Source organism: Anopheles arabiensis, chromosome 2, assembly GCF_016920715.1.
Source record: "Anopheles arabiensis isolate DONGOLA chromosome 2, AaraD3, whole genome shotgun sequence".
Classification (NCBI taxonomy): domain Eukaryota; kingdom Metazoa; phylum Arthropoda; class Insecta; order Diptera; family Culicidae; genus Anopheles; species Anopheles arabiensis.
The window spans coordinates 28,253,375-28,267,837 of record NC_053517.1 but is presented as its reverse complement, the minus strand read 5'-3'; the positions used below and the strand labels follow the sequence as shown (position 1 = coordinate 28,267,837).

The 14,463-nt window shown below is 49.5% G+C and overlaps 1 protein-coding gene across 2 annotated transcripts; it reads left to right on the top strand.

The window, feature by feature from the left end:
• Nucleotides 1–690: 690 nt before the first annotated feature.
• On the top strand, nucleotides 691–14,365 carry LOC120901370 (proline hydroxylase buaE-like). 2 transcript variants are annotated; one of them, XM_040309248.1, is made up of 5 exons: nucleotides 701–2,716; nucleotides 9,477–9,592; nucleotides 12,905–13,715; nucleotides 13,795–13,912; nucleotides 13,985–14,365. In XM_040309248.1, the coding sequence occupies exons 1-5, from the start codon at nucleotides 2,632–2,634 to the stop codon at nucleotides 14,040–14,042; spliced, it is 1,188 nt and encodes a 395-aa protein (XP_040165182.1). In that variant the 5' UTR covers nucleotides 701–2,631; the 3' UTR covers nucleotides 14,043–14,365. The 2 variants fall into 2 exon arrangements, with proteins under 2 accessions (XP_040165192.1, XP_040165182.1); XM_040309258.1 differs by lacking the exon at nucleotides 9,477–9,592 and having other exon boundaries at nucleotides 691–2,716.
• Nucleotides 14,366–14,463: the final 98 nt, after the last annotated feature.

The following is a 14,463-nucleotide window of genomic DNA, read 5'->3' as shown; positions in this document are numbered from 1 at the left end:
TGAGTTTTATAGTTCAATGATTAAAAAATTTAGATTTTTTCCTTCAAACCCTAGATATTTTTATACATCGGTATTTCTGGTCACTCTGGCAACGGCTTGCGTTTCACTCTGGAATTCGGTACGGACATGTGGAAGTCGGATTTCGTACAGTTAAGAAACGCGAAATATTAATTTGGGCAAATCAGATATTTTTTTATATTTATTGTGTGAGTTTGCGTGGAAACGAGTTATTAAAACAACCCACATAAATTCTACAAAAATGCCAAAAAAACCAGCACAGTGAGTTTGTACTAAAATAAGATACAGCCACACACCTAGCGGACAGTAGCGCAAGCCATACAACAAACGGCCACAATTTGAACGTGCCCATCCAACGGCTTTGAATCTCAACTGTGTGCAAAGATAGTTCTCATTCTATACAATTTTCGAGGGATTTCAAACATCACATTCAGATTGTAATTAGATTTTCATTTAAATGGTTGGAATATTGATCATAAAACTGAGTAAGCTGTGTGCTAGCTAGCCGCGAATGCACTGTAAATAGCTCTTTGCGTGTGTATTGTGCGTGTGTGTTTGTGTGTGTTTAGTTTTGTTGCCATGGTAGTGGTACGATCATCTCACTGCCCGTCGCCACCGCTGCGCAGCGTGTGTGAAGACAAACGTCAAAAGAAGAAGCGTTTTTCGTTTCTTGTTTGTTTTTCTTTTCACTGCCAGACGGCCAGCAGCTACGGACAGGCAGCATAGCGGAAGGAAAAGAAAAGAAAAGAAAAAAAAACGGCAAGAGCATATAACTCATTTTCTACCCAATCTCAGCGCAAGCAAACACACACACACAAGCACACAGGTCAGTGCAGCATATTCCTTGGCACCGTTTGTTGAACCAGCGACAGCAGCCAGGGAGCCAGCGCAAGCACACGAACCGCGGCTGGGTCTCGGGCCCTCCCCCTCAGGTGTGAACGGCGTGGCGGACAGGAGTGAATAAATAATACAACGCGGCGATCCGCCGACGTTTATGATCGGTCAGCGGTTCATCAGCATCGTTTCGCGTGGTGGTGGTGTAGTAAGTCCGGTTTTTTTTTGTTTCGAAAGTACTCGGATCGGATCGGTGGGCCAGCGCCAGTGTGTGTGTGTTTGCGCTGTGATTTCAAGATTTCACCACAGCGCGGCGGCGACCAGGCTACGGGCTTAGTAGGACGCGTGCAATTGCAGCAGCCAGACGGGCAGAAAAAGTGCAACGTGTCGTGCGTGTGTGGCACACAACAACAACAACAACAACACACACCAGCCACGATCGCAGTGTTGGTCGGTTGGTAGGTGTCGAGTAGGAAAAGCGCACCGAGCACGGGCGAAACAATTCCCATCACTCACAGGTGTGTGTGTGTGTGTGCTGAGGCACCGGCGCGCCGTGTTCTTCTTTTATCGCAATCTACTTATCAGCTGGTCGGGGTTGGTGCTAGGTGACTCGCGGACAATCCCCACCGGTCGGCAGTGGCGGTGATTCCGCTGTACACCGAGATTAACCGTGTGCCGAGCGAGCGGACGTCGTTTTTGTCGCATACGCATTCGTCATACGCGTTGGCAAACGGGTAAAGACCGCTGCGGCAAAAAACCGACCGCTTAGTGTGTGATTCGAGGCCAGCGCGAGCAGTCGAGTCACTTGTGCAAACATACCGCGGTTGGTGCGCACGACAAACGCACGAGCGCGCACGAACGGTTGTGTTAGACACACCAACAGGCCCTACATACGAGCGAGCCCCGGAGTGAAGTGAGGTTCGCTACGCGCAAACGGAGTGCTGGTGCTGTGTGTTGTGTCACTCGACGAATCGATCACTCGATCAATCTTTTTTTTTTCGATTGCGTGGGGCGCGCACACGCTTTTTCTGTAGTATCGCGAACGAGGAAATGATAGTGAACTGTAGTAGTGAACGTACAAACGAACATCATCATCACCACGGCAACCGAGGTGCAGCAGTCGTGTAGCACACGCGCGTGGGGAATGTTAGAGGAAGAAAAGCAAGAAAAGGCACACTAACGCACGTATGCATCGCACAACACCCCTTTCGAGGAAGTAAAACGGTCAGCTTCTCGTGTGTTGGCAGTGTGGGCGCAGGTGTGTGCTATAACTTTCCAGGATTACCGGGTGGTGGACAAAAACCACCTCGCTAAGGTTTGCTGTACAACGAAAAAAGTGAAATTTGCCCTGGCTGCCGCCTGCATGCTTCATCGCCCCGTTACCCTTAACGTCACCGAGTGCTGACTGTGTGTGTGTGTATTTGTTGAGCGTGCGTGAACATATGTGTGTACGTGTGTGTGTGTGTGTGCGCTGTTTGGTGGTGAAAACAAAAGAAGATACGCACTCCTAAAACATAAAAGTACACAAACACACTGACAGATATACATACACGCGCGTGCGATCGCGGACCTGTCTCTTGGCTGCAAATAGAGTTTTTTTTTGGTTCGAAACGAATGACACTGCTAGAGTAGTGAGCGATCGGGGTAAGGGGAACATACAAATACAGCCTCCAAAACCTGTCCGACCGTAGTAGGGGTGGCTATAGCAACAGCATAACCCATTTGTGACGATATCTAAGCAAACATCGCATAGCAAAAAAAACGACAAACTTCATCACCATGCTGAAGAACAAAGCAACCGAGGAAAAGGTCGACACGCTGCTGTCCAAGAGCCAGATACCGATCATCGATCTCGCACATTGTGGTAAGCTTTTTGATTAATTAGTAGGAAGGGTTTTTTTTCTTTCTGCTCAATCTTTATCACACGTACAGAGCGCACACAGAGCACACATTCAAAGCATCAAATCATTTATTCATTCGTTCATTCACGATCCTCCTTGTAACCCTCACCGGAAGGGAGCAGAGCGTACGAGATGATCGTTAGTGACAGGGCATGGCGAACCGTTCTAGTGCTCCTGTTACCTCCTGTGCAACGGGGCTGTGCCTGGCCTCGAGTCGGTTTCAAGTGATCTCTCTCCCCGCACGGAGCCAGTTAGCGCGGCGTGCTGCCCCAGCTACTTGGCACGATCGATTGAAAGGCCACAACCTCATTTGCAAATGAATTATAACTCGATTGACGCTAACCTGCTGCCACCACCAGTGCTTCCGCGCCACTTTCCAGGTTTGTTGTTGGACCATTCGACCCCCTGCGAAAAGCGGTGTAACTTGCGGTCGGCGTGTCCGAGGCCGGCCGCGGACATTGTCGTTCGGTTCGAGGTGTATCTCGGGAGCAGAAAGAAGAAGCAGAACATTACAAAAAAAACACTCACACACGGAGAGCGTGAATATTATACGCGAAGGTTTGCGCGAGATCACCGCGCAGCATCTTCGGAGCGCAGCGCTCATGTACACTGAGACAGTGCCGCCGCGCGCATTGGTCGGTGCGGAGGAGAGAGGTTCATTTGACGGTCGGCGCAGAGCGAAATGAATCATCACGGCGCGGAACCTCCGCGTGGTTCATTGCCGATCGCACCGCGAGCTTGACAAATCACTGCAAGCAGTCCGATGTACCGATCAGTCACTGGTCTCACTAGTCGTGCCGCTAAGCACGATCCACAATTATGTAAAATTCCGGTGGCAATAAAGATCTCTGTGTGTGAGAGAGAGAGAGACAGTGTGATGTCGACAGAGAGAGAAAACAAATCATAGTTAAGCAATCGAATCGGAATCGATGCACACTCCGGACGACGGGACGAGGGCCTCGTTTGTGGAGGGGATTGCATTGTGATGTCACTCTCCCGTGTTGGACGTTCTATTACGTGTGGTTTGCATGTGCAAACTTCGTAGTGATCGCTAACACGCACACCAAAAAGCAGTGTAGGAGCTAAAACACTCCTCTGGGCAGTGTAGGAGCTAAAACAGATCAGCTGGCAATGATCGGTCATTTCTTAAAAAATAAAAAAACAAACAAAAACACTCCCTCGGTTATGGAGCAGGGGAAGTCCTGCAGTGAAGTGGTGGTTTGTAGTGTTTACCACTTCTAACGGGCGGGCAAGACAAGCCGATACCGGCTGGGAACTCCACAGTGTAACGGACTGTATTTCAACTAAACTGATGCCCTCGGAATGGGGGGGGGGGATTTTTATTAAAAATAGAACAACCCTTTTGCCGTGTGTTCCTTGCACCCTAAACTAAACCCTAGACTAAACAATCGTAAAGTTTTCAAATACGACCATTTTATGATGCTGTCGTTGTAGGGCCCTAGGCATAGTGTACTGTACGGCGTACATAAATTGTTTGCCTAAGCGTTTATATTTCTACTCCCTAATCTTGCTCAGTATGTATTTATTTGTTTGGTACATATTTCGATTGCTCATAGCGTTACTCACTCCTTTCACGCTGTTTGGTTGCTCAAATCAACTAACGTTGTTGGCGTGACTTGGAGCGGGTTTCTTCGAAGCAATAATCATTTATATGTGTCCCTCATTGCGCATTGCGATTGTGTTTTATCACAACCCTCATCGGGCAATACTATGCTTGAAGTGTTTTGCGAAATTGTTTCACTGCAAGACAAATGCGCCATTATGTGCCTTACGATTTAAAAAATATCATTTCTTCCCGGTATTGAGTTCAAAACTACAAGAAGAGACAGTGCAATAGAGAGGCTTTTGCTGTAAGTTTGCCAACCGTACGGCGGTTTGGAACTCCCCACTCATGCTCCAACCAGCCACTGATTGATCGCTCACGATCGTTTACCGGGTTAATCACAAACACGTGAAGACGTTTCTGGCTAATTTCACGTTGTTTTTCCCCTCCTGCCGGCGGCTCCTGCAAATGTGTCCCCTTATTGCCGCGTTAGTAATAATATAGCAGGCGGCAACCAAAGGAACGAAGGAGGAACCGTAATGGCGTACCCCGATACCATCAAGATCTCTAATTGGAAGGCGCTAAAAGAAAATTGGCACATATAGAGAGCATCGGGCATGTTTGGTAGTCGTGCGGCGGGAGGTGGTGCGGGGTGCGGCAAGTATTTAGTTTAGCCATTTTCGTGTCTCCTTCCCTCAATCATTTGGGACCGTGCTAATGAACGCTTGTTTGTGTCCGTTGTCTCCCTAGCTCTGTGGGGATGTCTCCCTTACTTATTCTACCTTGCTCAGTGGCTCAGTGGTGCGTTAGAGCATTGGTGGAATTTATCTATTTGCACTTCAGATGTATCGAAAAGTTTGGTTTCACGCTTTACTCGACATCTGACACCTCAATAACAATACTTCCTGGTGGTTTGGTTCCGAAAGCTTACGTTTTACGCACAAGGAATAGCTTTGTTTGAATAAAACCTTCTACGAAAGCAACAAAACCGCATCCACCGACATGGGTTAAAGTGCCACGAGGCCTACACCCCCTCCATCGAAAGGGGTTGTAAAGTTTTTTATCATATCACTGCCATTAAAAATCAATAAGTTCTCAAGTGGCCTCGCTGCATGGGGAGGGAATGGCGCGGATGCTTTCTTTTATGCTTGTCATAAAATGCGGGGATGTCCCCCGGGCAGCTGTTTCAGCTTTCAGGCTTTCCCCATACTGAATCGATTAGTAGATTATCGCTGAAAACAACCACACACACACAGGCGCTTTTCATTGGCACACGCGGCGCGGCTTTTGGGGCCGATTTGCGGACTTGCAGCAAATTTTATTGCTTTACGAGCGTTCCTAAGCGGGTCCCCTCATCTTGCAGCGTCCCTGCCATAAATCATTCACAAGCCCAGCGGAGGCACAACGGGACCGTGTCCAACCTGTCCACAAAAAAGGAGGTTACACCCTTTAAACAGTTCAAAGATCATACACGCTGGCGCAGGGTTTTTTTTGCCAGCAAGCAACAGGTGGAACCGCCGGAAGCAGGTCACCCCGTTCCTTTTGCGGCCCCGGATTTAACTTTGTCTCAAGAGCTGTTATCGGGCGCGGGAGGGAGTGGTAGGGCGAGTTACAACGGCTTTGTGTAAAAATAAACCACTTACACGCTTGCCGCAGATGATCGTGTGCCGTGTTTATCTGATAGCACGGCAACACTCACTTTTCCTTGCATGTTTTGGTTTCTTCCCTTTTTTTTCTTCTTCTTACATCTCAACACACAGGCGGGTCCTTATCAACCAGCACCGTCTTCAGTGCCCCTTCTCCGTACCGGGGTACTAGTACTAGTGGGGAATGTTTCACCCCGCAAAGCGGTTACATTCCTCTCGAATTCTCTGCCGGCGATAAGAATCTAATCCGTCGCCTCCGTCGACCCCTTCTTCGGCTCTCTGAAGTCTGAAGGTTTGTCGTTTTGTCGAAGGTTAGGGTGTGAGATGTGTTACTTCACTTCACGCTCTCGTGTAGTGATGGGTAACCTTGGCAAACATACGGAATCGACTCCGGAAGGTAGGTCTGCCCAGCATTATCCGGAATTGTTCGGAATCATCTGAGGCCGTCTGTGATCGCCGGGAATTGCTCGGAGTTGGAGTCGTTCGGAGTCGTCCGGAGTCGTTCCGGAGTCATCCGGAGTCGTTCTGGAGTTGTTCTGGAGTCGTCCGGAGTCGTTCTGGAATCGTTCTGGAGTCGTCCGGAGTTGTTCCGGAGTCGCCCTCGTCCTTCGAAACAAAGATCTATTTATGAAGTACATGTGAAAGACAAAAAATACAACTAAATTAAATGCCTGATCACAAGCACATTGCACCAGACCCCGATTGAATCTGGACGACTCCGACTCCGAGCAACTACGACTCTGGACGACTCCGACTCCGGGCGGAACAAATGGGTCCTGCTTTGCCGGTGTCGGAGTCGGATCGGAGTCGTTGGTGCGCTTCAGAAAGCACATCACTACTCTCGAGGCGGCGGTCCAGCCGGAGATGATCAGTTCTACGAATGAATGAATGAATGATCCTTCGTTGTTTGATTGATTCCTGGAACTCATCAACCGCTTGGCATGTGAACGTCCGCGCGACATCTTTTACTGTTCAGAACCTTTTAGCCAGCTAGTGCTAGCGGTTGTTGCCATATCATCATCACAGAGACCGAAAAGGGAAGAAGGAAACCAGGCCTCTAGTATAAGATAAGCAGGCCGGGATGCTAGCTGGGCGTTTTGCTGATATATGATCGGGGCGTGCGATAAAAAGAGCTGCGGTTTTCATGGTGACGGGACAGCAGTGGCCCAGATAATCGGTACTCCGTACACAAAAAAAGCCACCCTCCGCTTTTGGGAGTTGTAACGTCCGAGACCACGGGGTCAAGAATCGACGAATTAATGCGTTAGCAGACTAGTTGGAGTGTATCATCACCATCGTCTTCGTCGTCGCCGTCGTCTTTAGTTAGCCTCCTACTGTGGTGAATGGGGCACAACGCACAGCGGACCGAAATCGGCTCGGATCGAAAAGATAGCGCAGCGAAATATTAATCATCCGGCCGTTGTTGTGGCCCTTAAATTCTTCCCACCCTCCGGTTGACCTCCATTTTTTGTTGTTGTTTCTTCTCCACATCCTATGACAGTATGGTGATTCTTTCGTCTGCTACCGTGTCACACCACCCTCTTATTGTTTGTTTGTTTTTTATTTCTCTCTCTCTCTCTCTGTTTGACGTTAAGATGACGTCCCACAGACGGCGGCTTTTAATGGAGTAGTAAAAAATGTGCATGAAATGCGCTTTTTTTGCGCTGTCCCCCACTGTCCACTGCTTATTCTCATTCCCCCTTTTTTATTAACCTTCCTGCCCCTGCCAATATTGGTCAGTAAGCGATGAGTTTGTCGTAAATTATTTGTCGGTGGTTCGGCAGCCGACCGATGGGACTTGGGAATGGGAGGTGAATAGGGATATCCCCCTTGCCCTTTAATGTGACATGAAGCTGTACACAGTAAAAAGGTACGTAAAAAAAGTATTATAAAAAACGAAGCTTTGTCGTCTCGTTCTAATTCTTCGCTTTCAAGTAAAAAAAAAGCGTCACACTTCGGAAATTCTGCCCAATCTACTCGAGGGGGCATAGGTTTGGTGGAACCACTTTTCTCTTTTAAAGCCACATTTTATATCCCTCCGCCCGTGCGCCTACTGCTTCTCTACTTCCTCCGGCGTACAACAATTTCTTATCAAATCTGTTCGTATCATCAATATGTTGGCGCACTCTCTCAGTTTTATGATTTCGTTTTGCTGCTACTATGACTTCCGGCCAGTTTCCGCCGGAAACGCGGCGAGTGAGAAGAACGTTTTAATGTCGGTGATCACTCCGCAAGCCACAGCGCGGAAACACGCCGGGAAGCAAGCACGTCAGCGCGTGCCATTTGGGAAGGGAGGGAAGTGAAGTAGTAGTGGTTGTTGGGTCTGGGGTGCGGCAATCGTTTGATAACACCCCACCCCACCTCCGTTCATTCACGCACACATTCTCGGATGCGATTTGAATTTATTTCTTCTGATTCGGTTGTACGCCGACGGTGGTGAAGATGTTCAAGCGCACTTTGTCAGCGCTTGATGTCGCTGACAGTGTCGTTTGAGCAATTTGATTGAAAAGTTGAAAGGGAGGTTAAAGAAAAAAAGATGATAAATAATCCCACCTATGACGAGCATAAAAGGGAATGAAAACTCCCCCTTCAACGGTATGCAACAAAGTATATCGGTCGAAGCTTTGGCACACACATACACTCACTTGGGGAAATGAGCAAAGGGGTGTTACTTATTTATCTACTTATTTATTTTTAGTCCCTTCGGTCTGCTTCTTCTGCTCCAGGAAAGGTTCGAGGAATTTTGACAAGCCTGCCAGACAGAAGGTGGTGGTGGCGGGCCTCGCCACCGAACGGATTACTTTACTTGGAAAGGTCATACCCTTAAGCAAACGCTCGACACTCGTATGCGTGGGGAGGCCTTTTCTTAGAATTTCTGCAACACTTAACCCGGGTACCTTTTCTTAACAGAGTTGAAATAGAAAATCAATCCACTTCGGACTTTGGGACTTGAAAGCGCATTATAACGGGTGTGGGGATTTGTAACATTTTTATACGCGCTTACGAACTAGACGAATGAATAATGAAATGAATCCCCAGTGGTTACATTCCTTCCGCCAGCTGCTGTACTTCCCTTTACACCGTAATATACCCCACCCAACACAGAAACAGAAAGAACAGAAAAAAACGAACTTCGTGCGCCGAGAATCGGTGTCGTAATTTTCCGATCGAACCGCCGGCGTTAATTGTTGCTGCGGTGTCGTGCGCGCGTTAAAATTATTGTAATTAAAGCAGAAAATCTAAATTACATTCCCGTTCCCCGCACACCCACACCAATTCCCCCCTCGCCGTGGAATTTCAACATTCTCGACGCGAACTCGTAAAGATTGCACCGCAAGCCACCCACCCCTCCATGCTCTTGTTCAGCTCACCAGTGGCGGTGTAATTCTGCGTGCTCTCGTGGCGGAGGGCGAATAAGTGTGTTACAACAGCACTTCTAATGTCGTTTACTATCGTTCTCGTTTCATGCTGGACACACCAACACACACTCACACACACACGCGCGGTGTACAGGTACGGAGGAATGTCCAATCCGGTCGGTGGTGAATCGTGTCGGCCATCAGCTCCACAAGGCACTCAGCGAAAAAGGCATCGCGCTGCTGGTAAACCATGGCATCTCGGAGGATAAGGTAAGCGGAAGCAGCATAGCAGGAGATTTAAGTACGCATACCAAACCGCAAATAGGAAGCGAACAAGAAACGATCGTGCATCCTTCGCGGGTCGATCGTGTGTTGTGTGTATTCGTGCCATAATATAACTAGCAAGTGTTTTACTTTTAGTGAGCTACATTCCTTTACAAAGTTGCAACAAGAAGTCGCAAACAAAACAATCTTCCTGCTGACGCGAGCGCGCGCGCGCCCACACACGTGATCGTGACACAAAACCGATAAGAACCTGTCGCCCACTGTACCGTCCCGTTTGTGGCCGAGATCATGCAAAACAAAAAGAAAACTTCTCCACTGTCCCTCGAAGCGTCCCCCCAAGGTCCGGCGACGGCGACGGGTGGTTTGTGGCTAGGCTTTGTGGCTTAAACCTTAAACCCTAGATCCCTTCGCGTTCGTTGCCGTTGCTTCCGGTATCTTAAGCTAGCCCGGGGACCGCCTTTCGAAGGCAGGATTAACGCGCCGAACTGCGTATTATCTTTGCCAACTGCGATATGCCCTGTCTAACAAATCCGCGATTGACGTCTGTCGCCTTCAATTAACACGAATTTCCGTCCAAACGCTAACCAAGCGGAACGGAAACCTTCCCCCCCCCCAAACACCCATTATGGGAAGGGGCAACACGATAACGCTGGCAGGACAAAAGCGTGGTGGAGGATGGGGTTACGAACGCACTTGTTTTGGTTCGTTTTGTTTTGTCGCGTACAGGTCGTGCCGACCAAAGCTCCGTGTGGAACTTTTCGGCTCTGTTTTGAACGATTCCCCTTTTTTTTTGAAAACATGTTCGCCGCGCTCGCCGTTCGTTTTCTTCGTTTTTTGTTGTTGGTAGTAAACAGTGGCGCATCCGGTCTGGGAGGACGTGGATCCCATTTGTGTGCGTGTTCGACGCGGCAGGACAAAGAGAGAGAGAGCGCGCCAACCGGAAATGAGTGTGCGCTCCGGCTGGTGGAACACACGGGGAAGGAAGGTGGAACACGGACGATCATAATTCATCATAACGACAACTTTACTAGTAAAAGGATTCACGATGGCTGGGCCACCGTGCCTGGCCGTGTCTGGACCGCGTTCCGCCACACGGAACGGCGAAGGGAGTGGATTTTTGTGCTGCTCATCGGTTTGTTTATGCGCCACCGGTCTAGACGATAAACACAGAGAGCGTGGTACAGTCTACCGAGCGTCTGGCCACGAACGAAGCACTGGAAAATGTACCGAAACTGCGTCACACAGGTCGTGATTCCGGGGAATCACTTGCCTTATTTGTTTGGCCCTTTGGGGCTCGGGACCGTTGTCGAGGACAGGCGAGCGAGATGGAGGCAGCAAGATAGGGACGAAAATTATCCATAATGAAGCAGGTGCCGATTGGTGCTACCGACGGAGATAACAATCCACTTTTAAGCGAAGAAGGTGTTTGCGTCGTAGTGGTTTCGCCGGTTTTGCCTGTCGTCTAACGTCCGTGGCCACTGACTGCCGCCACATAAGACCAAAACTTCGAGACTATGGCACCGTGATCCGAATGAATTTGGACGATGAGTAGTGTATCTTATTAAACGAATCATTAATTCGTTCCGTTCACATGCAACTGGTGCATCGTGATCTGGCAGGGGAGGGGAACCATTTTATTGCCTGTAATTGGGGCTCTACAAACAAACGGATAAAGTCAAATAAAAACATTATCCATTTCTTTTGCTACCATACAACCAACTTCTTCGGATGTTTGGCTAAAGCTTATCTGATGCACCTTTCCACCATCGGGGACCTATGCTACTGTTTTGGCCTTATTTGTCAGTTGAGCCATGCACTTCATTCATAATGGGCGCAGTGGTTGTGTGTGTGTGTGTGTGTGTGTGTGTGTGTGTGTGTGTGTGTGTGTGTGTGTGTGTGTGTGTGTGTGTTGGAGAGGGAGGATTTAAATATCGTTTGGCAGTGGCGTGCAGACAAAAAGCGCAACCATGTTTCCACTCTCCCCACACGGCTATATCATCGCCCTGTTTTTGTCCAGTGAAAGTACGGCACTTAACCTTCAACTTCACCCCGTTTGCGTGTCGGTGGTTGAAGAAGGACCGGGATGTACTCTGAAGAAAAACTTCATGATGATGTTTTCTTCCTCGTGTGTTGTAAAGCTTCCTTTCGAGGTACCATTTTACGTTGAAGCTCGCGTCGCAATAAATTGTGCAGGAAAACATCCACCTCGTGCGCACCGCGTGTGTATCGACGGGGCTGGTGGTTCGTGCCTGCCGTGATTACCTGAAGTGGAAGATTTTAATTCCCATAACATTCCCTCACCATCGTCATCATCATCATCATCATCTTGCGTTCTATTTTCCATTCCTTCGTACTGCGCGTACACACGTTGTGTTTGGCTGTCCGGGCGAGACACGAGGACAATCAAAACACGTGGTACAAATGAGCTCGCATCGGAAGGCTTCAGCTCAGTGGTGGGATGTTGAATCTTGCTGCCGCGCTGGCTGCTGTTGTCCGAAGCGGGATAGGATGATATGATGGGACAAACACACAAATTAAAGAGCTACACGTACTGCCGCAAAAGCTCGCGTAGCATTAACCGGCTGCGATGACTGGCAAGTAGAGGAGAGGAGGAGACGTTTAGCGTTGCTGTAGTTCGGTGAAGTTCATCTAAATGCGTGTCATTTTCTTCGTGAGCAAATGATGTACGGCAAACCCACGGTACGACGAGGGGTCGGAACATTGGCCCATCGCCCCGCCCCCTCCAGATGTAATCGTGTCTGGTTGTTTGGCGAACGACTCGACACCGAAAGCTTTACCTTTTTTTTACGACCGTCCAAATTGTAAGGGAATTAGTATCACAAACAAGTAAACGGTTGTCAATATAGCCGCGTGACGGCAATTGCCCTCCAAAAGAAATAGAAAAAAAAGAAGTGTCCTCGCCTCATAGTGTATCACAGCGCCATGGAAACGGTTATTTAACGACCTCATCCACTGCAGAGCAAATGGTGGAAGGAAGTTTGTGTTTTATTTCGCTACGATGTTGTCCGCGGCACTCTGGCATTGTTGTTCATCACCGACACAGACGATTTAAATACTGCTCCTAGTACTGTGGATGAGCCGAACTGCTGCCGAAAGCATGGTCAGATGAGTACGTTGACCTATTGCGGCGAAGTTTTAGGATCGATAATAAGTGGAATTAATGTTATGGCTTCCTGATGGGAGCGCATTGCCCACAAACAATCCGCGACAATTTTGGGCGTGGTATAACTCATTGATAACTCATTTCAATTTCCCTTCTCCTCCCTATCCACCCAGATGAAGCAGGTGTACGGCCATCTGGACGATTTCTGCAAGCTGTCGGACAACACGAAGGAAACGTACCTGCGCAAAGGGGAAACGAACCACGGCTACATCAAACCGGGCCAGGAGCGGTTCGACGGCAAATCGAAGGACATCCGGCATACGTTCAACATCTGCACGCTGAAGCCGGACGGCGGCCCGCTACCGGACGAACCGCTGCCCGGCTTCCGGGACCACGTGTCCGACCTGGCGACGGATTTCAAGCGCCTGTCGGCCCTGCTGCTGCAGGCGCTGGCCGTCGGGATGGAGCTGCCGTACGGGTACTTTCTCGAGAAGCACCGCCACATACTGGACGGCGAGGGCGAAAACCAGTCCACATTCCGGCTGCTCTACTATCCGCCGCTGATCGAGGACGACGGGAAGAATGAGCTGCTGCGCGGGACGTGCAAGTACAGCCAGCAGCGCTGCACCAAGGACGAGATCGACCTGTCCCTGCCCGAGGACTACCGTGCGAAGGTGCGGGAGCAGCAGGAGCAGGAGGAGCAGGAGCTGCAGCAGATAACGCGCTGCGGGGCGCACTGCGACTACGGCACCTTTACGCTGCTCGCCCAGGACTCGGAGGGCGGGCTGGAGGTGAAGCTGCCCGGCACGGATCGATGGAAACGGGTCGGCCATCTGCCCGGCGCCATCCTGATCAATGCGGGCGAGCTGCTGTCGACGTGGACGGGCGAAAAGATTAGCGCGCTGCAGCATCGCGTGATCATACCGCAGGAGGAAACGATCCGCACCCGTGGCCGTCATTCGTTGGCATTTTTCGTACACCCTGGTAAGGGGACGCATGATTCGGGGTTGTGTCGGTGTGCGTATCTGTATACTTAGCTTAATGTTTTCCTCTTTTTCTTCAGACAACTGCATCTCGATAGCACCGATCGATCTGCCAGCCTCCAGCTCGTCCAACTCGCTCGATTCGGATGAGAAAAAAACCAAAGGACGCAAGAAGTCCTTCAAAACTGCCAAGTCGAAGTGAGTGTGTTCGGGGGAGGGCGCTGCGATTGCGAATCAATGTTAACGAACGCTTTTTTGTTGCTCTTGTAGGATCTACAACGCGTACCAGCACGTGCAAAGGCGCTTTAAGGAAACGTACGCGTCGTGAGGTTAGGCTTAAGCTAAGGCGAAACAAGCAGTATTTAGCTTACTGCGCAACAAGAAAAGACTAGCTGTAGCAGAATCACATCCAACTTAAACACGGATTCATCCTCCCTTCCCCTTAGTCGTCCCCTCCCATGCCGCTGCGCATCCCCTTCGCGGATCGTTGGACGCTGCCTTCGCCGGTCGCAAGCGGGTTCCGTGCGGTGCTGTATTTATGAGACTTAGCCACAATTTATTCCACCATTTTTCTTCCATCCTATTTGGTGTACTTTTTTAACGAAATAATATTAAAAACAAAAAAACGCTCACAAGAGATACAAACCTTAACCCAGCGCGGCGCGTTTTGCGTTCTTATCCTGTTATCTGTCCCTGTGTCACGCAGTTTTGCCGGGGGTTTCCTTGCTCTTTGCCATTTCGATTGTTGT

Excerpts from the sequence above, each read along its gene's own strand:
- LOC120901370 (XM_040309248.1), top strand. The coding sequence starts at position 2,632 with ATGCTGAAGAACAAAGCAACCGAGGAAAAGGTCGACACGCTGCTGTCC. Across the intron at positions 13,716-13,794 it reads GGCATTTTTCGTACACCCTG|ACAACTGCATCTCGATAGCA; the intron begins GTAAGGGGACGC and ends CTTTTTCTTCAG. Across the intron at positions 13,913-13,984 it reads TTCAAAACTGCCAAGTCGAA|GATCTACAACGCGTACCAGC; the intron begins GTGAGTGTGTTC and ends TTGCTCTTGTAG.